The sequence below is a fragment of the Hippoglossus stenolepis genome, chromosome 3 (assembly GCF_022539355.2).
Source record: "Hippoglossus stenolepis isolate QCI-W04-F060 chromosome 3, HSTE1.2, whole genome shotgun sequence".
NCBI lineage: Eukaryota > Metazoa > Chordata > Actinopteri > Pleuronectiformes > Pleuronectidae > Hippoglossus > Hippoglossus stenolepis.
In genome coordinates this window covers 14,169,360-14,196,938 of record NC_061485.1, presented here as the reverse complement: position 1 = coordinate 14,196,938, position 27,579 = coordinate 14,169,360, and the positions used below count along the sequence as shown (strand labels likewise).

The window sequence follows — 27,579 nt, the reverse complement described above, 5'->3', positions numbered from 1 at the left end:
TTAGGTTAAGGTTAAAGGTAAGTTTAGGTTCAGGTTCGGCAAGAAGTAACTAAGGTTCGAGTCTGCAGGAAATGAGTCATGGAGACAATGTTTGCGTGTTTGTGTGTGTTTGTACTTGCTTTGGGGGATAGAGAATCAGCTGCAGGTTGGGATTAAGGTATAGAAATGGTTGGGTTATGATAAGGGGCTAAGGGATAATCCAATGACTGTTTCACTTAGATAGAAACAATGCTGTGTGTGTGTGTCCTTTTCAGTGAAAAGCAGAGTGTGCAACGTACCTCTCCAGCTTGTGAAGAGCTGTGCCACTCAACTGGAGTGTGATTCAGTTTTAATGAGATGGAGGTGAATGAGGAGTTGGCCAGCCTTCATAGAGAGAAACAAAAAAACAACTGATGCATTTCTCTTTTATCATTTTTTTTCTAATTTTAGCTGGAGAGAGGCAGCGCCTTGAAAGTCTATTTGTAGGCTTATGATTTCCTCTCACTGTTTTCGGTTTACCATTAAAAGTTAGACCCACACCAGCAGCTCCACGGGGGATGCGTCACACAGACAGACCCAGAAGTTGGAGACAGGGATTTGGGGATTCTTTTATTTATGCACCTTCTTCATTCTTTATTCCTAAACACGTTATATTGGTTAAATTAGGTCTCATTATTGCTGGAGTTCCATTTCGGAGCTGGAACTTGCAAACCTCATGAAGCACGGTCGGGTTGGTGAGAGCAGAGCGCAGCGCACGGCGTCGACGCGCCGCACTCTTGGCTGCGGAGCGGCACAGAGCGGCCGCATGTGCGCAGCGATCCCACCGCGCTACAGCAGGACTCCTCCTCAGCTCTTATTTTGAAGTCGATTAACTTTCTGATGAAACGCGCCTACGAATGCAATGCAAAAAAACAAATGTACCATCCAATATAATTTCATATTAGATTCACTCGCCTCCTGCCGCTGCTGACAGTAACAGAGGATCCGTGGAGCGTCATTCCCGCCGATGCTTTTGGACACATATGAGCACCCGGGCGGTTCAGGCTGTGTCCGTCGTATTGTGCACATCGGGGCGGCTGCCGGCACAAGTTGGAGAGCGCGCACACGCAGAGGAGTTTGTCAGACCGGTGCCAGTGCGAGCAACACTTCAGAACCAAGGACAGATCCTGGCAAACATGCTCAAAGTGAACAACATCTGGACCGTGCTCGTCACATGAAGCTCTCCACGTTGGGAAAAGAGACCTGCAGTCAGATCTGGCGAGAGACACCCAGTGCTACAACCAGGTAAGGTATCATCTATTTATTAGTAAGATCTTTTAGAGATGTGCTTGTTCTCTCCACTCTGAAATGACTTTGTCTCTGCATGTTTCTGATGTCTGCAGTTTTTAATTATTTGTAGCAAAATCCTCCTCATTTGATCCTGCATCCCATAACCTCAACTTAAATGAAAATACATTCATTATTACGGTCAGGTATTAGAGCCACATGTCGGTTTATTCACTATACCACCTGGCATCTCATCTCAATAACCACCAGTGAAATTGAACTGAACTTCTAATGGTTTACTTTATTATTGGAAGATCTATCACCTGAGTGTGACTGGTTACTTGCACACATACAGTAGGAATACAGCAAACTATTGTCCTTCTGTGTTCCTCCACAGTCTCAATTAAAAAACATTGCATAATCTAATATAGCCTATTACTGGCTCCTTTCAAACCAATCAGAGCGTTAGTTTTCAGACAGTACCCTAAAAATACAATGTGTCCTGCTCTGAGAAGTAATAGGGCTGATTTCAGTTTGTAAGGTTGTGTGTGCAAAATAATAATTTAAAAAACTGAATCAACCTCTCCCTTTGCACGCATCACATTGTTGTCACTGAATCAGACAGGATGTGATGTAGCAGGGGGATTTCTATTTAATGTAAAAGGTGTAAGTTAAAGGAGACACACCTCCATGACTGTGATGAATGTTATTATCGGGTTATTATTAGATGGTGCAACCCACGGTGCCCAAAAGCCAAGAGACAATCTGTTGTCGGATTCTCATATAGCCGCACTTTGTCTCTCAGTCTCGACTTGTGATGAATACAGATCCAGGTGGAATATCAGCGCAGTAAAAATCCCAGATTCAAGTTTTTGGGGGGAGTCAAACAGGCTGACAACCAGATCTGTCTGTGCTATTTTAATAAAATGCTGCACTTGATGTACGGTCAAACAATCAGCGGGCTGCTCGCCACCTCAGAGGCGTCCTAATTCCTTCAGCTGACAAGTCCAGGTGGAGGGATCAACTGTGTCCCTGCTGGAGATGGTGCAGTGATGGGAATCATTAGTGCAGTTATGGCAGCTGCAGTTACTTCTTCGCCTGTTTGTCATTAGAGGAAATGAAAGGTCTCGTGCTTTGAACAGCTAGGTTAACTTCAGAGTGACGATAATCAAAGGTCATCATGTATATGCCCCCAGACAAACTGATGCTTGGCCTTTATAAAGCCAAGGCTTTATAAAGTAAACGCTGATTTAGCGTGTGTCTTCTGGCCGAATGGCTCAGTTCTTCAGCTTCATGTGAGAATCTGTTGATGTGCCGAGTGAATAATGACAAAACACTCTGGCGTAAATGATTGTCCCATCTGTGTTAGTCACAGTTTCTGTAAATCCTGTGGGACAAGTGCTATGTTTATAGGCTCTTATCACTCATCGGGCTTAATGCTTTACGTGTCGTGGATTATACCAATTTTATGTCATGTCATGTACGTTCAAGTGTCCGGCACAAGTGCAAATGTGCCGATCAAAGGTGATGGCAAAGTCTAAATGCTTCAGGTATTGAAATGATATGTGACCATCATCATGGTGTTAAATAGCATATTCACATATTAATTGAACTCAGAAACCATCTCTTCAGCTCATTCTCCCCTCATGTATATCTTTGTGTTTCTCCATCAAGACATGTGCTGTCCGTTATATGACTGTATGTGCCAGTCACTGCTGACAGTTTACTCTGCTGTGAGTCATACAATACACACGAGCTATATGCTGTGTATGGACAATAAGGAATGTTCTCTCAAAGCATCTTTATGCTAATGTTGGAGAAATCCTTTCTTGCGCCTGGGCGGGAGTAGTAATGCATTAGCTGCTGGTTCAAAGCTGAGTAAAGCACACTGCCGTTTCTTTTTGAACTCGCCTTTCAGAGGGAATATTGTGCGAAGACAGCTGGGGAGCGAGTGCGATTCGCCTGGCTGCTGTGTGCGAGTGTGACAGCCGTTTCCACATCAAGATAGTTTTAATGATATGATCCGGGCCCGATAGAAGCCACTTCACAACTGAGCAGAGAGCTGAGATTTAACGCTCATGCAAGCTGATAAGACCGCCGCTGCTTATCAATCAGCGTTTCCAATAATTGGTGGGTAGCGTGGTTTTTGATGGCTGTATTTCATGTCCATGTTTATTTGCACATCTTAAAGGGGGTTCTGAAGGGCTCTTCTGGACCTCCAACCTCACTTTGGCCCACGTTTGCATAGGCCCGCCTAATTGGCTGTTCCTTATTGCCCCATTAATTCACACTGTGACCCAGTCATAGCACCTAGAAAGCCCCCATCTGCTCTAAGAGACAGCACAGAGGAGCAATTAGACTCTTAATGTTGAACTCTCCAAGTTACTTTCTCACCTTGGCTCTATTGATAGGATAAATGTGATGCAGGAGTAAACATCTGCACCTATACTGTAGAGAGCAGATGGATTTTACATCGTGGCTTCACACGTTTAAAACGTGTGTAATCCTCTTTGCCGCTGATGGATTCATCAACAGCCTGATGTAATATTTGAGATCAGCATTCATTGCACCTTTCCCCTCGTTTCCTCCATGTTGCTCTTTTAATGCTCCGACTGCTCCTTGAACATCACAGGCTATTCTTCAAATGTCCCTTCAAAAACATGCTTTCACACGCACACAACACAGCAAATGAACTTCTCTGGGTGCAGCTGTAGAAGCTGGTGTTTTTTTAACCCTACCCCTGTGCACCCCTCTGCGGGGGTTTCTGCCTCTTTGAGCTTCGAAAACAGGAAACACCCAGGTTGAATGAAATGACTTAAATTTATATCTGGGTCTAGAAGTTTTAACGTAGTTTTGCAATCAGTGACAAAACTGTGTGACATAATAGGAAAAGTCAGCAACAAACTTCCCAGTGCTTGTTAATGGAGGGGAATTGCAGAATGTTGAATAGTTCAAACTAGGAGCAAAGCTCTGTGGGTTTATCAGCAAGCATCCGCTCAAATCAAACAAAACAGATTCCTGGGGAATTTCTGTTGCAACACGATGCTGCTGTTGGTTACGATACATCGATAATAATCCTGGGAAGATCCATCGCCCCTGATGAATAAACATGTTTGCTGAACTTGTTTGTATGTGTGATGAATGTAATGAATGACTGTGTGTTGGACGGAGACAGGATTGGTTCCCTCTCTGTGAGACTGAACCGACCCACCACCCTGATCAGACGGCTCCCGGTGAGATCTAAATCTGTAACCTCGCCACGATAGGAATCTTTATTAGCATACATGTCTCACTGCCCACTTCCCTGCAGTCCAACCCTTTTTTTTTACCCACCATGTTTCCATGGCAACCCCAGCCATTGAGGAGATCCACCATCTAGGTGATATCTCGGTTGTAAGCTTGGAAATTACGTTTCACTCGAGAGGTGCCTTAAATATCCATGAATGTTTGATGTGGTCACTCTTTGGCGATAACTCCGTGTTTATCTTTCAGATAAAGTGGCAGGAACCACAGAGAGAAGAGTCCGCTGGAAATAATATCTACATCTGTTTTAAAACATAACTCACCCTCCTGACAAATATAGTATGTCAGGTTTAAAGAGCCTGATGATATTAATGCGTAACATCTTTGTAGTTCGTAGTAAGCTGAGAAAAAGCAGCTCAGGTAAAAATTGATGATAAAACTAAGGAGAACTTATTAAAACTGCCACCTTCACCTTCATGTGACTGTTTCATACCTTTGATTAACACAGTGGGTAAAAACCTGGGAGAGTAATGGCACCAATGAAACCAATTTTAGCGGTCGTCAATAATACGCTCGTGTTATTTCCCTGCTGAGTTTTGATCTCCTCATAGATGCTGTTCAACATCAAAAGATAGATAGTTCACAATGATAGGTTTCGTTAATTGGGTAAATCGTTTCTCCTTTCATTCATCCAGGAAATATCAAACATGCCTCATCCACTGAGAGGCGACTTGAAAGTGATCCCCCTCCAGACTCTGTAAGCCTCTGCTCCTCGCCACTTCAACCAGCTGAGCCCCACTACCTGCTCCTGCCATGCTTGTGCTCTGCCCCAGGTCGTTGGCCAACTCTGCCAATTATTGGCCTCTCCACATGCTCCTGCTGGAGCTGCTGATACGAGGAGTCCTGCCCAACATCTCCAGATTACCTCCCGCAGCCAAACGTGAGATTATCATGGAGGGGGACTTGGTGATTGGAGGCTTGTTCCCCGTGCACGAAAAAGGTGACGGGATGGAGGACTGCGGTAAGATCAATGAGGAGAGGGGAATCCAGAGACTGGAGGCCATGCTGCTGGCACTCGATGAGATTAACTCCAGTGATCAGATCCTTCCCGGACTCCGGCTGGGGGCCCACATTCTCGACACCTGCTCGAAGGACACTTACGCTCTGGAGCAGTCCCTAGATTTTGTCAGGGCCTCCCTAACCAAGGTGCAGGATCCAGGCTTCATCTGCCCAGACGGCTCCAGGCCCATCCAAAACGAGGTTCCACTCGCCATCTCCGGGGTCATCGGAGGATCTTACAGCGACGTCTCCATTCAGGTAGATTAAATGAATTTTAACTCGCATGTTTTGTGTGTGGTTGCATTTGTTAGCATGTACACAAAATAGCTACACATGCAGCAATCAAGGCAGCATTATTCCAATTAAGTGGTGTAAGATGCAAATGAAACAAATTATAATCTACATGTACTGGAAGTTTATAATGAAGAAAAAATACTGATATCAGAATTACATTTTTGCCACTGTCTCTAAGGATCCCATTTTTACTGGATAATAACTGCTGAATATTTTCTTATGCGTATGTTCTCTACAAATCAAGGTGGAAAGCAAAGGTAAATAGCAGTTGGGGTGGTGGATGAGCATCTGACTTTCACACTGGAGCCCAGAGTTCATTAATATTACTCTGTAGTAGTGCTGCATAGACAAATCCTCAATGGTTCTGTTCTGTTTTTGTCAAAACTGATTTTCAGAAGTGTGGATTCAACAGATAATTCAGGGGGTTGTAGTTTGTGGAGCTGTTCTAGCACATTACTGCACTACACTGACAGGTGCTTCTATTATTATGTCAACCACATTCATATCAATGTCTAAAGAAAACAAACTCCTCTCTGTACAATGAAATACACTTCAACAGCATCACAACCTTTCTAGAAAATTGTGTCTTTAAAACTGTTTAAACCAAAACTGAACATTATAACTTCTCTCAGCGATTGGATCTATCGTCTACAATCCTACTCTAACAGTAACAAAGTCTTTAAGCTGCTTACCCCAACCATAACTTCACCACATTAGCCATAACCACAACCTTAACCACGCCATAACCTAATCCGCATGTGTCTGACATAAGTGTGAATGTTAACAATGGATGTAAACACTATTGGCAAAGACAAAATCCAGCAAATTACCAAACTGACCTCGACTGAAAACACACTGTTGTCTTGCAATATACTTTAGTTGGGATCTCTTGGTTTGAGTAATGTTTTAACTCAATAAACGCTTCATCTTCTCCTAAACCAAATTCATTATGTTTTAATTGTGTATTTAGTCCCTCTAGTTAATTGCAAAGCAGTATTTTCACACACATATTTCAAGGATTTTGCTACTTTTTAGCAACTTGAAGAACTTTTATACTTCAGAGAAAACCCACAACTAATTTACTAAATCATTCATTATTCATTCATGCATTCATATGCTTAGAGATGGATAAACATTACTAATCAGCATACAGACACACACACACACACACACACACACACACACACACACACACACACACACACACACACACACACACACACACACACAGACACACACACATTTACAACTCTAGATAACAACCAAAAATGCCTTGACTCGGAGAAGAAACAAACAAGGTTTTGCTTTGGCTGGTTTGAGAATCCAACTGATTCCGTTTGAATCATCAACATTCACAGAGACGTCCATGAACTCTGTGAGCTACTTCATTTCCACCTTGCAGAGAAAACTGACCTTTCACACACATATGAAATGTTGCTACAGGCTATGAGCATAATTAATTAATTCTGATTGCCTTCACACACCATACTTACCATGATGCACTGGGTGTTAGTGAGAGAAAGTGTGTGGGCCTAATTTGGCTACACTTTCTATAAACTACACACACACACACACACACACACACACACACACACACACACACACACACACACACACACACACACACACACACACACACACACACACACACAGAGTCAACTTGGATTAATTGATTTTATTTATCAAATAAGTTCATTATCAGTCATGAAGTGAGTAGCTGTAGCTAATGCTTGGTTTAGTCAGAGACTAAACTTACTTTCAGAACAGTCCAGTGATACAGTTTTCCATACTAAGCGTATTATCAAATAAAAAAGTGGTTTATGCTGAAATCGGAGCTCTTCCAAAAACACCACTGATGTTCTGTCAAATATATGTGAATAGCTAAGGCAAATCATAGTTATGTTTTCTACATATTTGATGTTTGGTTTATACTTTGTTTTTACGTTTGCTCTAGTATGAATTTGTCTCTAAAGATCAATGGTGGCATTTCTTTCCCCAAAGGTTTTTTTCAATGTGTTTTGTTTTAATTAAACTATTGTTGTGATTGGCTGATAATGTCACTGACCCTGCCCTCTAACTTATTTCCCCCAGTTGTTACATCACACTAATGTTGTTAAATTTGGACTGTTCAAATAATAAAATTTCATCACCTTAAAAAGTTTGTGAGAATGGGTATTAAAGCTCACTGAAAAGAGTAAGCATTTCATAAATATTTCATGTTTATTACCGGAAAAACTGCTGATGACTAAATCACTATTCACGATCATGCTGCAGTGTTTATGCATTCTAATCATGGTACATACTACTGTGTGGATATGACATTATAATCCACGTGCAAAGCTGCTGAAAATGTTCAGTTAACAAGTGTGTCGTGGAATAATTCAGTTTCAGATGTATCAGGTGCATATTGTACATCAGGGTTGATTGAACTTAAGTAAATAATATAAATGTTGTGTGAATGTTATCATTTATTTTAACCCATATATATATAACACAATATTAAAGAAAAGAAATATAGGTAAATGACTAAAAGTGTGTCAAAATCCATATTAAACACATTTAGGAAAAATAGCAAAAATGTATTTGACCCCATATATAACACAATATAAGAGAAACTATGTATTTTAGTCCATATGTATAAAACAGTATAAAATAAACTATGTATTTTAGTCCAAACATAACACAATATAAACCAAATCCTGGTATATGATTTAAAAAGTTGCAACAGGACCAAATAGAAAACAACACATGACAAAAGTTAAAAACACAACAGATGCACATTGGCTTAAGTTAAAGCCTATTATGCCCATTACACTATGAAACCTCTCAAGTATAAACAGTCACCTAAAAGAGAAGTTACAATGTCATTGTCACACTAATGTACAAATACTAGTTACTCCTCAGATAGTTTACACTTGATGATCATTTGTTGATTTTCAACATTTATCGAAAGCTGTAATAATGTTTGTTCATATCATCACAGACCAAGGAGGGATTCTGACCTTTATAAAACAATCTTCCACTTCCATCACAGTGTTTTTGAATCTACAAATTCTTCATACAGTTTTATAACCTCCACCGACATCTCACATTTGATAAAGATTGACAAAGGTGGCTCCTGTTAACCAAATGCATTTGTAATTCTCACAGCGTTCCCTTTAGGAGAATATAAAATGAATTGGTATTTCATTTGTGCTCAAATTTCGAGACACTTAAAGTAATATATGGGAACCACTTATTCTTTGAATAGGTTGAGTGCTGCAGCACTCTGGGATTCCTTTGTTAGTTTGTGCCGAAACACCAGGATACAATCCAACCTTAGATAAGTTGTTGCCAGGAGTCTGCAGTGGTGAATGCTCCGTGTCAGCTGGTTGAAGCTGAATGGTGAGTGGCACTGCAATGAGCACAACCACCTCACCATGCTGGAATCATTACAAGCCCTCATTAAACGCAGGCCTCCCTCTCTCGGAAAGAGGTGGAGAATATGGAGGGTCCTCTCCTGTAATGTTGAGGATGCTTTGACAAAAGAACAGCATGTTTTTTAAGAAGCGTGAAAAGGGCTGTCTGTGTGAATGAGTCGACAGCGACCACACAGTCACTGAGATTCAAAAGGAAAGTCTTTTGATAGTTTTTGCATGAATTTGAATACATACCTCTACTGTCATTATCCTCAAACGTCTCATTGTAAGCACGTCCAGTTACTGGGCACGTTAGTGAATGGAGCTGTGAGAGCGGTGAGCAGCCCATGGTGGGATTCTTTATTTTTTTGTCTTTGAGAGGTCATTGGTTTAAACAGCCCTTTTCAATCCCAGAGAAACACTTGGTGTTATAAAACTGTCGATGGTCCCAGGGCAGTTTGAGAGGAGCTGCTTTTCCCATCTCTGGGGTGCATCTCCGTTGGCTGGCGACGATGTGTCCACCTGCGTGTGGAGGCTGACGCTGCGTGTGACTGGGTCCAAGGACAAGATGTGGGAACGATAACTGGACACAAGCCAGTTTCTCCTCAGCCCTAAAAAGGATTCTCTCATAATTAGCCGAGCAGTGTTCAGGAGGCTTTTCATCACCATCTTACTCATCCTGGTACATGTTTTTCGTCCTTGTTCTGTCTTCTCACAGTTTAATTGTTGGGAAATAAATGTCTTAAATGCCTTCTCGGAAGTTACCTGTACAGAACCTAGAGCGAACCAAGAGTCATGACTCATTCCTAACAGCCTACGCATTTTACAGCTACGAATTTAAATGGGCATTGTAGAGAAATAATTCTCAGATAGGCCCACACTTTCAGCACAAGTAACATTTAAAGACAATCTGTATTTTTCTGTATTTTCAAATGTACAAGTCACTATACTGCCACAGCCACACATCATGATAGGTACTTAGAGGCATAATCACAACTTTTCCAGCACAAATACACACTCGTACTGTGCATCCTGAAATTGAATAATTGAACACACACACACGGACAGAAAAAGAAAAAAAAAGTATTATTGCAGCAATAAAAAAACTGAGATTCTAGTTCAGGAAACTACCTTCTGTAAATGTAACATATAATATGAGATACACGAACTGTTTTTCATTTCAAATGACGGCTACTGAGAATTCTCCTAAAAGGTTAATATACTCAAACTTGTACTTCAAAAATAAAATCCCACAGAATCCTTTAAGACCATTAGACAAACTCTGTCCTGCCTCCGCTGCAGCAGCTGGGAAGGTCCTCATAAATTTGAGGTCGTGAGAGGTTATATCTGTTCTTCTGTCGTATTGTATATTGATGTTTAATATTTTTGGTTTGCGCTGGTTTATTAAGTCTGCAGAGGAAGTGAGGAGGGCTCCGTCTTCATTGTGTTTCCGTCTTCACGGAGTGCATCGGGTGAAAGAAGAGAAAAAAAACTGCTTTGGTGTTAACTTCAAAAGGTTCTTGTTTAATATGTGATAATAAAGCTGAACTCTCCCCTCCTCCTCCTCCTCCTCTTCCTCCTCCTCGCTGTGAAACTGTTATTTCTGAACTGTAAATTTTAGCACATTCGCAGAACATAGCTTGGCTCCCTAATTAGCACAACCGAATGTCATTCACAGTGAGGGGAAACATTGTACCGACTAGAAGGCTGGGTACCGTCAGGACCCACACGGTCAATAATATTGCTTGGATATTGATTTCCAGACGCACTTCTCTTCATCTCGTCTGTCTGTTTATTTAGGATGCTGCTTAAAATTGAGCAACAGAACCGCTGCTCTCCAGACTCAACAACAGTCAAACTTACTGGACTGATTGAGTTGATTTCAAAAGCACCACAGGCTAAAGGTTAAGTTCAAAGCCGAAAATAAAGAGTAACATTTTTCACTGATGTGTCTCTGTACTTAAAAGTATCTCCAAACGTTTATGTTCTGGTGACTGTTGTTTTTCTGGTGGAAAAGGTTCCAGTTTAATTTTGAAGAGCTGCATCTTTGCACAGGGGCGTTGCAACAGAGTAGTCCTAACAGGTAATTGCTTGTGGCCCCCGAGCTAAGAGGGGTCCCCTGAGAACATCTGATTACTTAAGTCTACAGCAACAACAATTCTGTAAGAGCCACTTAAATTCTGTCATCGCGTATGTGCAGGAAACTGCAACAACTCAACCAACCAACACAACTTTCTGCCAGGGGTTTGGTTTGGTTCGATGCAGGGGGCCCCTAGGTCCCTTGAGCCTGGGGCCCCTAGGTCCCTTGAGCCTGGGGCCCCTAGGTCCCTTGAAGGGCTCCTAATACTGCATGTAAGTGTATCAACACAGGTTTCTTTGTGTCATTGCATTATCTGTTATGCAAACACTAATAGTAAGTGTGGATCATACATAAAATGGTTTGTAAAATGGTTTGTATTTATATAGTGCTTTTCTAGCCTTGATGACCACTCTGACCCTCTGACATGTATGCATGCAGTATACAGTATGTTCTCACATACAACACAACTGTTAGGGTCTGCTGCTTTCAGCATCTCATCATTTGTGTAGGCCTTTGTTCTCTTTCAGTCTCTGTGTTTGTTTGTTTGTGTGTTTGTGTTTGTGTGAGTGTTTTGTGTCTGAGGTGTGGATGTGTGTTCCTTAGGTGGGTGGGTGTCTGCACATGCAGAAGTCATGAGGCACACTGAGTTTGCTTGTAAAGAAATGGAATATATAAATAAATCTCCATGCCTCCACAAAACAATACTTCACATGAGATCAAATCAAAAGACTGAAACCAGACCAAAATACAAACTAAACACGCTGTACCATTATCTTCTGTATCTGTATCAACCTGTGTCCCAGAAGTTATATTTAAACCTTACAAAACTGTTTTTACCAGTTATATTGTCGTAATAAAAACAAGATAATCAAACCCCAGATTATGTTTAGAGTAAAATCTTTTTAAATGAATGAATGAAGCTCTACATGATCTGTGTACTGCACCAAAGCTATGAGGAGGTGGTTAGTGTAGGTTCACATCCTAAATACCATCTGTTCTTAGGTCTGCGTAATCATATATCATCATATCGTATCATTTTGGTGAGGGAAAGATTGTGACAGTGGATGTTTCCTGTTAAAAACAAGACCATAATCTTAACTTAATACTGAGAGAACTGAGAAAATTGTTAGCGAACATTTTATTCAGCATTGAAATTCTTTTTTAGAGACGTTTTTTTCCTCATTCTTAGACAAAGTAATCTATTCTGCATTATCTTTCCTTCAAATTATATTTGTTGTCGTAAATTAGTTGGCCAATAAAAAACTATATGATACTCAGTGGAGAGCACACTCCTGCAAAGGCACAGTCACAGTCCCCACATTTACATTCACTTGCTACTGAGTTTTATTTGTATCTGCACCAAATTGCACACACAGATAAATATCCTTTCCCCCAAGATCCATAAATTCTTCTCTGAGAAATCTTTATATGTTAAAAAAGGAGAAATAAAATTTCTGGATCTGCCCCCTGATCAGGATTCACATCATGGGTTCTGCCCTTGGTCATGTCTCACACCTCCACCAAATTTCATGGGAGCTGGCTGTGTAGTTTTTTTCTAATCCTGCTAAGTATAGAGGTGATGAACCATAGTGAGAAAAAAATGTATCAAGCCGGAACCGTACAGCTTTTTCTATTCAAATGTAACATTATCGTTCAAAGTATTTTATACATGCTAAACATGTTGAATGTGATAAAGATTCAAGCAGCAGTCACATGTTCTGTGAGCAGTGCAATTACTGAGCAACGATTTGAGACAAATCACGCGCTGTATATAAAATGAATGGCTTTAACATATAGTTTCCCATCTTCCCATGAAATTACACCTCTGTAGAATCCAAGCTGCTTTTAATAAAAAAAATCCCCATCATCTGTGGGACCGATGGGTAGCTGATCAAACGGAAGTATAATAAAATGGCACAGGCTATCAAAAGCGCTGTACCACTATTGCTATGATTTTTTTTTTTCCTTCTCTGGCAGAGGATATAAACAAGAATAACTTGGAGCCGAGAGATCAGGTGGAAAAAAGAAAACAAATGCAAAAGAGCAAATGTGTCAGAGATGCAGAGCTCTGCAAAGTTGTGCCAGTTTCCAATTTGGAGAGAGGAGAGAACACAGGGCTCATATTCTTGGGTTTATCTCAAATTATCTCTGAGAGAGTTACCAGTGGATATGCATAGAGAATATAGTGTTTGTTTGATACTAACCCACACCGCTCCTCTGCTGTTTCAGCCATTTCTCCACAATCCACTATAGGGACACATTTATCCTTGATGCTGTTTCCCCCCAGATCTGAAGTTTGTTTGCATCAAACTTCAGATGGCTGCATACATTAAAACTAGAGGAGTGCATTCCTACACCAACAGTACCCTTATGAAATCACATTTAAATTCACTAGATCGTGATTTGGATTTGGATCTGCACCAATTGCAAACACACACATAAATAGCAGTCCCTTAAACCTGTCTGGTTTTTTTCACTGAGATCCACGAATAATTCTCTGAGAAATCATTATGTTGAAAAACTCCCGATGGCACAATGTTAAAGAAAAAGTGAAAAATAAATCTATCCGCCCCCTCTTCCCTCACCCACATCCTTCCACCAAGTTTCATGGTTCATCAGTAGTTTTTGAATAATCCTGCTAATTTACAAAATGACAAACACAAATATAACCTCGTTGGCTGAGATAATAATGGAAAACATGAATTGCCTTTGACTACCACTCCTGCCTTATATCACAATAATTACATTGAAATGATTGGATTCTTTTTACTATGATGTAATCATAACAAAACAATTCTAAGATCTTAATTTGAACTGATGCCACTTTACGTAGAAAGATAAAAACTTTTTTTGATTTGGAATAATTTTTTAATACCCTGCGTCGCCCTTTATCAGGATGTTTATTATTTCCCTCCTCGCTGCATTATTGTGTGATTTGCTTTTTATGTAAATGATTTATTATCTGCACAAATTGAACAAGCTTATTCCCAAATTGGACCGATCCCAAGCTTGGCACGGATCAGTTTGGCTTCTGTTTGGACAACATCTGTGCCTTTTTCTAATCAGATAAACATCTAGCTATCACTTCAGTGAAAATACACATTCATGTATCCATGTGTATGTTCATATAACAGAGAGATTGTGTTATTTCTGAAACGCCACTTGTGTGCTTGTTTAAAAACATCCAGATTGATGAATATAATTAAACACAAACCTGCTTGCACATTATTACATGTGTGCAATATTGGATGTACTTAAAAAAACAACCCTGTTCACACCATAGTAAGTTTAGTATAGATTTTACCGTATATTTGTCTTATTTTTGTCGTTTGAATACATTATATTAAACCCAGCAGCCATGTGCACTGTATATATTCCTCATTGTGTTTGTGGTGCTTCCCTGGTGAGCGGCTAAACTGCTGCAGTGTACATCCTGAGGTTCATTCTTTGTGTCATCTACTGTATCTCCTATAGGACTCAGCTTCACAGGGACCCTGGGGAAATACAAATGGACTTTTCATGTAAAGAAAAATCATGACAGACACATGAGTAAGAGACCATGCCCACGTTCCAGCTGTCTCATGTCTTTCATCCGTGCATCTGTTCTGGTAAAAGAACGCTGGCTAGAAATCCCATAATGCTTCTGCTCAGGATGAATCTCTTCCACATCTTATCAAACATCAACCACAAACTAAAGGCTACAGTAGAATTTGATTCATGAGCATTAAGATGATGATCTAAGGATCTTTAAAGTTTAATCTGCCACAAACCTTGTTGTGTATTGATTATTCTACAAACCAATTGTTACAACATACTGAGTTAATGTTTAAAATATAAATATTACAATCATTAATAGTAATACAAATTAAACTATATTGTTATATTCACGTTGTAGATACCCCATCTGACGGAATAGTTGGGACACAAAAAGCTGGATAATATTCCCACGAATAATACTTCTTGCCTAGTCCTGGATGACTCTTTGTCTTGACATAATATGACGTACGGTATTTTGTACTGTAATATTAGTCTCTGTCTAAAATATTTATGCACTGACTCCATTGTACAGCATTATTACTGCCTGTATTACAGCAAAATACTATGACTGGATTAGGTTTTAAGTAGCTTTGAAATGTATTTTCTAAATAATACAACAAAATATACAATGTGCTACTGTATTCACCATAATATATTAAATTTAACCTGCAACATGTAATGCTTATGAGGTCATTAGTCTAATTATGGCAATTATTTGCATATTAAAGTCTCTTTAACTTGTCCCCACACAAAAAAATAGGCTCATTCAGTTTCTACATATTTGGAGTCGTAATTTTCATGCAGTTAATATGAAAACATACTCGAATCAGATCACGTCATACAGCGAGGCTGTGGTGTACCTATTCCTCTATGATGTATTATTTTTGGGTTACCATGTGACATTTGGGGACTCTTGGATTTAAACTATGAAAAGCATCTCGTTTTTAAATTCCATTACTTTGCTGTATTCGACACAAGCTAAAGAATAGTATGTTTTTTCACAAGAGACAGGTGAGGGTAAAGTCTAAAGTTATAGGTATGTATTGGTTTAGATTAAAGCTACTGGAAGTCTTGAATAAAGTAGTGTCAGCGAAGCACCTGTGCAGAGACGGGACTTAATGAAGAAATGAAAATGCAGGTTTCATGCGAGTCTCATGCGCTGAGATCAAATTTCCAGCCTGGTTCTCCTGAGCCGGTGCTGTGGGTGTTGTCTCGACTGACTCGTCGGTGGAGAGAGTGCGAGGGGAACACCACACGAGGATGAACAGACGGTTACTGTCACACACTCCAGTGCTGTCCTGAACGCTGCGCTGTCAGGCAGCTCCAGGAATCTATTGATGAAGACCAAGCGGCTGTCGGAAAACCCTGCAAGAGGAAACCACCTTATTAACATGCCAGTGTTTGCGGCTGACTCAGTCTCAGTCAGACGGGTTAACCTTGCTGAATACAAAAACTGCATATATCCCAGGCAACATGAATGAATCAGTGGCTCTAATCAGGCTTCCCTGTGCATTAATAACAGAAATCACATCTCTCTGTGGTTAATTTGATGAGACCTCTGCCCTATATATTCTACGAGAAACACTGGAGAGGACTACTGCTGGCCGCAGTGCGCTTGTCTAAATACATCATATTTACTGTATTCATCCCCTCAAGAGCTTGTAGTGTGCTTGCGTTTTCTGTCGGCTCCTGTCTCTGGGGTGTTTTAACTAACGGAGGTTAAGCACATGGCCACGGGCAGTTCAGGGTTAATGTCAGTAATTTCCGTCTCAAAGCAGTGTGTTTGCAGTCCCATGTGGTGTTTATGCTTTCTAATGGTATAGTAACGTATATGTTTAGATATTTTTTACTTTATATGAAGACTGCCCATAGCGATGAAAATATGTTTTTGCACTCCCATGATCAGAGCGGCTGTGCAGTCTTTCATGTCATGAGTATTAGAACCATATTGAACTGTGTCTGATTGAGTCTTGAGAAACTGGGAAACCCCTTTGAATCACACGCAGACATAACAAAGGATCATCTTACAGTCGACCACGACCAAACATTTGCTCTTCTGCAAAGTGACAATTTCCTCCAAGTCTGTGTGATTCTTTCTTGCACAAGCTTTTCAAATTCCTGATACTTATGATAATGTGGTGTTTAGGTGCCAAAAGATGAGTATTATTAGAGTTTGTTTATTTGTGATACTGAAGTTTAACTAACGAGAAACAGGCCGATCTTCTGATGTTCCCCCCCGTAGAATCATGACTTTATTCTCGGGATATATTTATTCTCAAAATCAATTGTTTTCCCTTTTAAAGTGGCGCTAATACTTTGTTGTAGCCTTTTCTATCCACTTGTAGAATTCCCTGTAGTAATTTACTCTATCTGCTCATGATACATCCTATGGAGGATGTAATATTTGCTAAATATGTATGACTTTGACTCATTTTTGGTGCTGGCTGAAGGAAATCACCAACATTTGTGTAAATGTCTGTAGAAAAAGAAATCATGTCAATCCATCCAATAGGCTGATTGTAGGTGGTGAACCATCCAGCTGTCCAGCATTTCCATCCCTCCAGCCTCGCTGCTAGTGAGGCTAAAAAAAGACTGCTGAGTTACATGACGGGCACCACTGAGAAAATGTATAGTACAAGCACGGAATATGTGAAACTATAATTTGTGATGTGACGTGAAGGATCGTTTACTCTGTTCAAGTTCTAATGGGTTGATTGAGTGAGTAATAAGGGAGAATTGTACTGTAACTTAGACTTGGAATGTTCCAATTATATCCGTTGGGATGCCACTGTTTGGAAAAGCCTCCAGGCATAGAATGATGCCTGAGGAAGGAGGGAGTCATACTGAAGCTCATGGGTATTCAATAATTACCACTGCATCTCACGAGGAATCCTGCAAACTGACAACTGTTCACCAGCGCTCTGTCATAGTTCACTGTGTGGGGAAAATAGCTGCTGTGATTTCATGTTGTGTGCAACATGGACAGTTTTCAGTCAGAAATTATCACCCCAGGTTGAACTCGGCCCGAGCCATCACCCCTGCAAGCCAATCGATATATTTGTCTGCATATGTGGGCGTCGTAACTTCTGGAAGAATCTGCCTTGAGATTCGAGCCTTGACTGAATGGCCTTAACGTGAGAAAACAGCAAAATGCCCTGATAAAATTCTCATCTCTGTGCCATTGTTGCTGTTGTTATCTGACATTATCTGTGAGGGGGATTGCAGCACTCGCTTCTGCTTCTGCTGCTGCTGATGTGGATCCCTGACAGAGTAAACAGGTTGAGATAGAGGAACATTGAATTTGTTGCTGTTTCCGCTGCCAGTCTCTGTCACAGAGCTGAAGCCCATCTGACAGGAGCTGTGCGCCTGAATAGCTCCACTTCAACTGGATATCTACAAGTTAAAAAGGAAACCGACTCAAAGATGCAGTATTTTGTTGAAAAAGTAAACTGACAAACTTTTATCACGGTTATAAGACACTACAGGATGACTTTCATAAAATGAAAGTACTACAAGTATCGCCTGCCACAAAGCACTCCCACCTGATGTATACCTTTGGCCTGCTTGAATGCCAATTACAAACATTTTACCCAATTGCTTATATGTGTTATCTGGTTAGAGGTAGGAGATGGGGTTGGGTGTTAGGTTGGGGTTAAAACGTAGCACTCATTAGGGGCAAGAGCATGCTGGGATCATGAACAGAAAAAAACACTTAAAAAGTCCCTCATTAAAACAATAATTGATATGTAAAATTTCCATCCAAATAAATAAATAAGAGATCGGGCAGAGGGTGCTTCAATTCTTATAAAAACTAAACTAAAGAGGATTAGGCTTGTTCATATGACTGCAATAGTAAATGATAATATAAAATGCATATATTTAAGATTAGTGTTAAACTATATACAACATCCAGAGTTAAGGTTTGGCTAGGTGTTACACCCTCACACGGTCCGCCGTGTTTCTTGCAGTGTGCAGGTTGATCCTTCTGGACAAGAGCTGCATATCCCCCCTACAATGAGAGGATATGTGGGGGGCTTTTTGCTCTCATGGTTTGGGTGAGTGGTCACTGTAAATCAAGTGGTCTTTTCTGTGATTGACTTTGCCCCCAATCCAGAGGGCACGAGGGGTCGCTAGCTGGTTTGATGAGCATCAATAGCATGTGAATCATTTGTTCTTTTGGACCAAGGCATTTGACAGCACGCTCCACCACCATCGTCAGAACACCAAATAAGCAAAAAGGTTTCACAGGAATGATGTTTCATCCCTTCAGTAGAAGAAGCACTGAAACTATTCGTGGAACACCACCTTCCACAGATACTGTATATTGTCCTAATTGAACTTATTTTGAAAGTGCAAGAATCTTGACAAACACAATTATCAAATAATGCTCAGGTCACTCTTGTGAACAGAACAGATGTCATACCATGTCTTCAGAGATCTTGTAAAGTACTTAATAAATCTTTGGAAGTATGAGATTAAACCTAAGTCTCCCTCTTGTTCTCCAGGTCGCGAACCTTCTGCGGCTGTTCCAGATCCCACAGATCAGCTATGCTTCCACCAGCGCAAAGCTCAGTGACAAAACCCGCTACGACTACTTCGCCCGCACCGTCCCCCCTGATTTCTACCAGGCCAAGGCCATGGTTGAGATCCTGCGTTACTTCAACTGGACCTACGTGTCAACAGTCGCCTCAGAGGGTGACTACGGTGAGACCGGCATTGATGCCTTCCAGCAGGAGGCCCGCACTCGCCAAATCTGCATCGCCACTTCGGCCAAGGTGAGTCGCTCCATGAACCGCCAGGGCTATGACAATGTGATCCGCTCCCTGCAGCAAAAGTCCAACGCCAAAGTAGTCATCCTGTTCACCCGCAGTGAAGACGCTCGTGAGCTGCTGGTGGCTGCCCATCGCATGAATGTCACCTTCACCTGGGTGGCCAGTGATGGATGGGGAGCGCAGGAGAGCGTGGTGAGGGGCAGCGAGAGCGCAGCAGATGGTGCTTTCACCATTGAACTGGCCTCCTACACAATCAGGGAGTTTGAGGACTACTTCACCAAGCTGAACCCGTACACCAACACAAGGAACCCGTGGTTTAAAGAGTTCTGGGAGCACCGCTTTGGCTGCAGCCTCCAGGAGCACGGCTGCAGCGAACGCAGCCTGCGAGACGGAAATTTTGAGCAGGAGTCCAAGATCATGTTTGTGGTAAACGCGGTCTACGCCATGGCCTATGCTCTGCACAACATGAGGCAAGCTGTATGCTCCAACACATCCAAGGTCTGTGACGCCATGAAACCAGGTAACGGCAAAAGGTTCTATAAGGAATTCATCCTGAAGACCAAGTTTGAAGGTAAGGAACAAGAACTAAAGGAAACAGAAGTACATGCCTGTGCTCTATCTGCCATTTTTCATGTTAAATGATTTTTAAATAGCTAAATGGGATTAAATTAAATTAAGTAGATTAAATGCAGAGCAAATGTAGGTTACAAATGAGCATGAAACTGGATTAAGACTTCAAATGCCTCCTACATTGAAAAAGGGGTTTGTAATTATTCAATTAGGAAAAGATATTCCATGAATTAGCATGAGGTAATAAATGAGAGGGGGATTATTCAGTCCTATATCTATAATATGTTGATAAATGAATATCCACATTTAGTTGAGCTGAAATAGCAAGAACCTGAGAGATTTTACAGATTTACACTAATTCACATAAATCATTTAGATTATTATATGCCTTTTATACGCTATATATATTGTATATATTGATTTCCTTGTAGAGGTGATAGCTGTTATACTTGTGAATGTTAATGTTGCTGTGTTTTTGCTTCCTATCAGCTCCGTTCAGACCTGTAGACACAGAGAACATGGTGCGCTTCAACCTGGTCGGTGACAGCATCAGCCGCTACAACATCTTTCATTACCACAAGGAGGAGGGTAAGTTCATCTACAGGAAGGTTGGCTACTGGGACCATAACCTGACCCTGAACACCACCATGGTGCCCTGGCGTGGTCTCGTACCGCCCACCTCCCAGTGCAGCGACCCCTGCAAGAAGAATGAAATAAAGAGCATGCAGCCCGGAGATGTGTGCTGCTGGATCTGCATCTCCTGTCAGCCCTACCAGTACCTGCATGATGAGTTCACCTGTGCTGACTGCAGCTTCGGTCAGTGGCCTCTGGGCAACTTGACTGGCTGCTACTATCTGCCCGAGGAGTACATCCGCTGGGAGGATGCCTGGGCCATTGGGCCTGTTTCCATCTCCTGCCTTGGTATACTGTGCACTCTGTCAGTAGTGGTCCTGTTCTTCAAGCACAATGAGACACCTGTGGTTAAGGCAAGCGGACGTGAACTCTCCTATATCCTGCTGCTGGGAGTGTTGATGTGCTACAGCATGACCTTCATCTATATCGCCAAACCTTCTACTGCTGTTTGCACTTTACGTCGACTCGGCCTGGGCACCTCGTTCGCAGTGTGTTACTCCGCCCTACTAACCAAAACCAACCGCATTGCTCGCATCTTCAGTGGGGTGAAGGACGGAGCCCAGCGGCCGCGCTTGATCAGCCCCGGCTCCCAGGTAGCCATCTGCGGCGTTCTTATCTCCCTCCAGCTGCTGGTAGCCGTCATCTGGTTGCTGGTGGAGGTGCCAGGGGTTCGGAAAGAGGTGGGCCCTGAGAGGAGAGACGTGGTCACCCTCAAGTGCAACAGCAAGGACTCCAGCATGCTCATGTCCCTCACCTACAACTGCATCCTCATCATCCTCTGCACCGTCTACGCCTTCAAGACGCGGAAATGCCCAGAAAACTTCAATGAGGCCAAGTTCATCGGGTTCACCATGTACACCACCTGCATCATCTGGCTGGCGTTTCAGCCCATCTTCTATGTCACTGCCAGCGACTACAGGGTAACTATGTCTGAAATTGTTTCTTCTGAAGTCAGTCAAGTATTTATAATTAATATTTCCAGAAACTGCACAGGCCCAGTCCTGTGGAATAATGTAAACAAGGTTTATAAATGACTTTCCCTTGTGTGTTAAAGGAAAAGGTGTCACTTTCACATTCCATTTGATCACTGTCACCCAGACTCATGAAAGAAAGAGCTTTCTTTTCATGTGGCATGAAGGATCTTTCAAGACGAGAGCAAAGATTCGGGGGACGGACAAGGACTCAAAATACAGACGAAAATAATGAGTGTCAAGCTGATTCACTGAATTAAAGCATTACTAAATGTTTTAGAAATTTAAATGTTTAAAAACCTTAACCATTCAAACCATACGATATCAGGACCTGTAGTAGAAAATAACTGTGAGCAAGGAGGCTGAGCGCTGGTTTGTTAGGTGGCTCTGCTTCTCTAAAAGTCAGATGAAATATGACATAACTGCCGCCACAAGGGGATAAAGTCTTACAGTTTGTGGTCGTTACATGAATGGGTAAAGGCGAAATGAAACCTGCTTCACACTAATGACAGCGAATTATTGGGATGAATATGCAAAACTATTACCAGACCCGTTTGCGAAGCTGCAGCAGGACAAAAATTGTAATATATGTATAGCTGCAAGGATGAATGGATTTGTTTGTCCGTGCAGCGCAAAGTATGAAAAATAAGACTAAACATCCGGCACAAAGCTGACAGACCATGTAAGTTATGAGTGCCGGTGCCTTGGGCAAACTCAAGGCTACTGCCACAGCATTCGACCAGGGTGTGCAACAAGGCCTTTGTTGTGCGAACAGATGGGGGGGTGGTGGTATAGGTTCATACGAGCTTTCACGTCTGCTGCGAATAGCCTTCCTGGCACCCAGACCACGAACCGGAAAACTGCCCGTACCTTTCCTGAGTCCGAATTATATGAGAGCGGCTGAAGATTTTTGGAATATCGAGCCGGATGCAGGAGAGAACGAGAGGTTTGGCAGCGCAACAGAGACCTTGATACTTTGGTTCTGTTGGACACCAGTGATAATGGGAGTGGGTTCAGTTGCCACGTTTCAAATTAGTGTTAGATAGCACAGACTTACTCTAATGAGGGACCAGCTTTGTTGCCCAGCGAACTCATGGACACTGAAAGAAAAAGGGTAAATTACGTTACATCCGAATTGTTTTTATTACATTAAAAGTAAATACTATCTTTATAGAAAGTAAATTCCTCTGATATCCCACTATACACTGTTTAATAACTCATTCCTACTTTTACTGTTAAATATAATCTCAAAGAGTAACTGCGGTAAATTAAAATAGCGACTGAAATGAATGCTAAAATGCCATTTGTTCAGGTTAGAAGGCAAATATCTGTCGAAAGGCTAAAGTGATATCAAGTTAATAATAAAACCAATCATAGAAATGTAATGGAAAAAGGCACTAAGTAAGGCATTAAATAAATTTGAACCTCATTCTCTTTGCCTTCAGTGTTAGAATAAGAACACAGTAGGCTCCAGTGCCACAGCATGTCTGATTAGTGCTGAATAATTATTTGTGTAACAAGCTGTTAAATGGAAATAGCTGCTAGAAAGACATTTTGCAGCTGGAAGAGATAAGGAGCCGCAGACAGAAGACAATTGAAGTCACATTAGCCGCAGTCCTGCTGGTGTTTTCATTACTTATTTTTGAAGTGAAAACGTGTGAGCTCTTCTCATATTTCTGCACTGGTGCCGCAGTGATGTATGTTTAGGAGGGATTACACTTCATGCTGTGGTTCTGCAAATAGAAGTTGCTGGACTGCAGGGGTAACCAGTGGGGTGGGAGGAGGAAGATGACCCCAGCAGTCAGCTCACATTAGCAGCTGAAATGTGACTAACAAGACCTGGACTATCAGGACTACCAGCTGTGCTTACCCCCACATTCTTCTTCTTCTTCACATTCTACATATTCATGCACACAATGCACAATTAGAATTGCTAACATACATAACTGAAAACTTCACACATAATTGTAAAAGGATGATAATGTTATAATGATGACATGGTCTTTGCAGCGACTGCATTATTCACGTGGAAAAATCTATATTTGCATATATAGAACTAAAGACTACAGGGAAGTTGTTGCTATTAATGATGAACTGAAAGATAATCGTCATGCAACTCTGATGTTGTTGCATCTTTCAGCTCATTGTTTTGGTTGATTTGGTTCATGGTCATCGCTCATTCAGCTGCAGCCGGCAGTGAGAAAACTCATTGTACATTATCTGCATAGCAACAAATAGCAGGTAGACAGACAGGAGGTAGAACGGGAGCAGTTGCATTTACAACTTGCTTTTCAAAAAAATGTAAATGCAAATTGGTCACTTATGCATATATAAAAAAATCCATTGTTTGTTACTAAATAGACTCAATAAACAAATCTAAAAGTTAAATGAATTGGTCTGTGTTGGTTCACAGTGAGTTTCTCCTGCTCTTCAGCCAAAGTCACATCAGAATTATCCACGTTCATCATTAAAAACCTGAACTAAAACAACAATAATATCTGCAATGACTTTTGACCAGAATGTAGAATCAAGAAACCAAATCAAAGTTGAAGTTAAAAAATGTACCAACAAAATACCGTTGATTTTTCATTCATGCATTTTTGGTGAACTTGAAGTTTGTGACTCCCAAACGTAGTCGGGAAAGAAGGAAGGAAGGAGTAGGAGTATTCTTCTGGGTTTGAAAAATGTCTTTCGCATTTTCCTTAAGCTCAAACTGTCATTTTCAGATTGTTCAACTAATGATGCAAAACTCAAAGACATTGTTTCACTAATGAGAAGCTGCAGTTTGTGAAAACTTCTAGGAAGAGAATTATTTCAATGATTTATCTCTCACAAAATAGTTGCTGATTAACTTTCCGTCGATTTATGTACAAAATCCCAAACCGTTCTAGATGTGGGAGTCACCAGAGCAGCAGAGAACTCTGAGTGAACTGGTTTGTTAAAAACAAGGCTCCAGCCGAGCAACAGGTGTGTTTGTGTGGGTGGAGAGGGGCGAACGAGGCCTTTGAAGAAACTTTATTAAGTCCTTTGAAGAGATAAGACAACAGTCCGAGTTCAGACTGACACATTTATCCTCACCCACTCGTCTCCCCTCCCAGGTGCAGACCACCACCATGTGCATCTCCGTCAGTCTGAGTGGGTCCGTGGTTCTCGGCTGCCTCTTCACCCCCAAGATCCACATCATCCTGTTCCAGCCGCAGAAAAATGTGACCACACTCAGAGCCACAGCCAACCGCTTCAGCGCCACAGTGTCCGCCTCTGCCTCGGCCCCCAGCTCCAGCTACTCTAAAGGTAGCCACAAGCCCCCGTTATGCAGGGGCGTGGTTGGGTTTGCTTTGATGTAGGTGCCAGAGGCAAAAGGGACCTGGACCATTGAAATCTTCCTGACGTGTATAAAGTTATTTTTCTCCCAATTTCAGGTGCAACCTGATACCTAGCAGCAGTTTAGGTTTCAAAAACCGATATGAGATATGTCATATCAGTGCATCCACAGGAGAATTGCAACCACTTGACATTTTTTGAACTGTGTAAAAAACACAACCAAAAGTTGGAGCTGAACAGTATTGCCACATGTTGCAGATGTCTGAGTTTTTTTTATTATTATTTTTATTTAATTAAACATAAATACAAGCAATGAAACGTGAAAATGAAAACTTGACAATATTGTTTTTGCTTCTGCTTGTTTCGCTGGTTTTGCATCACCCCGGCCAAGCAATTAAAATCCAGTCATTATGTTTCTTTTCATGCGAGATGAGAGCAAGTTTTATCTATAGCTTATTAAGAAACTGACAAATAATTCACGATCTGTTTGAATAAACACACACAAGTGTGGCATTTCTTTATTTCAGAGCTAGATGAGCTCATTATATAAATACTGCAGTTACAGTTCTGCATTCAAAATTATACTTGAATAAATGTACAAAATCTTTTCAGCAAAATATTCTTTATCAGTATATTTGCTGTTTGAAAATATGTTTCCTGTGGTTGTTGTATTGTTATATATTATACTGGATCATTGTTACTTCATGATCCAGTATATAATACTGCGCATTTTAATCTCCAACAATATGTCATTTTTTATAAACTAGTTTCTGTGCTTTAATCAGCAAAGTAACTTGTAACTCAGGTTCCAAATTAATGTCGTGGACTGAAAATATTTCCCTGTCAATGTTTTGCAGTTGTGTAGAGTAAATTTCAAATTTCTTATTTAAAAAAATTAACTTAATTATAGTATTTGAGAAGATGAACTTAGTTACTCTCCATGTAAGCCAAACACTTTACTCAGCATAGACTTTTAAAGCCCATGACTGACCATTGATTTTGCTCATAGCCTTTATCTCTGGTTAACAGTTCTGTTTCCAAACACAAGTGGAAGAACTCTCTCCTGGCTAACACTGCTCTTTCTATTCCCCCAGGATCAGCCTCTAACTACGTGCCAGCCGTTTGCAACGGGCGCGAGGTGGTGGACTCGACAACGTCCTCTTTGTGAAAAAGGTTTCCTCTCTAAACACGAGAGAGCATCCCACCATCAGTCATCCCTTCATCAAACAGGGCCGTGAACGACGGAACCCCCTCGCCATCCAAACATGAGAGATAACTCTCATGTCTGGGGGTCGGGCTGACTGACTGGCCAGGGTAACTCCTAACTGTGAAAGCTAAATGATGTTCCTTCAGCGAGCAGTATGTATGAAATGTAAAAGCCTTTTTTGTATAGATTTAATATGCTGTGATATCTTTGGTTTACAGATAGATGTGATTAAATGCACTGTGCCTTGTCCTACAGAGTCTTGTTGTCAAATGGGTGGTTGTGAAGCAATAGTGATACACAAAACAAAAAGGCTGTTCTTATCTTGTCCTTAGAGTGCTGTGAATCTATCCAGATGTTTTTAGACATTGACAAAAAAAAAAAAATGCTATGAAATACATTTCTGTTAAACAAAATATGTGACTAACCTTAGTGAACGTGATGAAAAACTAGGCAACTACACAATATAAAGGACATGTGTTAATGTAGACTGGTGTGACAGTGTGTGCTTTCTTGTAATTTATGTAAATAAAATGTTTTTTTTAATATTAAAAGATTAAACATCGCAGTGTCTGGGTTCACACTTGCAATTATTGTAACTACCTAAATTGAATGCTGCTAATTAGATAATGAGCTTTTTGCACGAAGGGATTTAGTTTTTCCTCTTTAAAACCAAAATAACTTACTTTAAAATGGATGTAGTTTTACTTTATTGAACATATTCTAAATTTAATGAGTAAAAAAGGGGAGGGAAGCTAAAAATGTTATGTTGACATCCCCTTTTTTTGCAGGTGCATGATTGTTCATTTTGCTCTAGTTGCTTTATGTTGGTGCTCAGCTCTTAACCTATTAGAATATGAAATTATAGATGTACAGTGTTTATAAAAAGTATCCAAAAACCTGGACTTCATCATCTATACTGATGGAAGTCTCCTGACATTAAATTGCAATAACCATCTGTACAGACACCACCCACTGCCTGGTCTGTAAAATATACATTAACTGAATCTGAAGCCTGCGCAGCCTTCAACATGTTTGACTGTCAAAGTGGAAAGTATGGATTTTCCCTCTTAACATTTCTGTAATGTACATGTCATTATTAAATGAATGAAAATATGTATGTATTAGTGAAAAGGAGAGTGAAGCTTCTGACAAAGCCCCAGAAGACACCTGCAGGGAAACTAAGAAAGTGCAAATGCAAAATTGACCAGGCTTTAATATCTGTTGGATAAACAAAGACTTGAAACATGAG

General features: G+C 40.9%; 1 protein-coding gene across 1 annotated transcript; it reads left to right on the top strand.

The window, feature by feature from the left end:
• The first annotated feature begins 503 nt into the window (after positions 1-503).
• grm2b (glutamate receptor, metabotropic 2b) lies at positions 504-27,578 on the top strand. The gene is made up of 6 exons (XM_035152081.2): positions 504-1,263; positions 5,184-5,805; positions 19,362-20,199; positions 20,688-21,751; positions 24,901-25,093; positions 26,218-27,578. The coding sequence occupies exons 2-6, from the start codon at positions 5,302-5,304 to the stop codon at positions 26,289-26,291; spliced, it is 2,673 nt and encodes an 890-aa protein (XP_035007972.1). The 5' UTR covers positions 504-1,263; positions 5,184-5,301; the 3' UTR covers positions 26,292-27,578.
• The last annotated feature ends 1 nt before the right edge of the window (position 27,579 follows it).

Excerpts from the sequence above, each read along its gene's own strand:
- grm2b (XM_035152081.2), top strand. The coding sequence starts at position 5,302 with ATGCTTGTGCTCTGCCCCAGGTCGTTGGCCAACTCTGCCAATTATTGG. Across the intron at positions 5,806-19,361 it reads ACAGCGACGTCTCCATTCAG|GTCGCGAACCTTCTGCGGCT; the intron begins GTAGATTAAATG and ends CTTGTTCTCCAG. Across the intron at positions 25,094-26,217 it reads CAGCTCCAGCTACTCTAAAG|GATCAGCCTCTAACTACGTG; the intron begins GTAGCCACAAGC and ends CTATTCCCCCAG.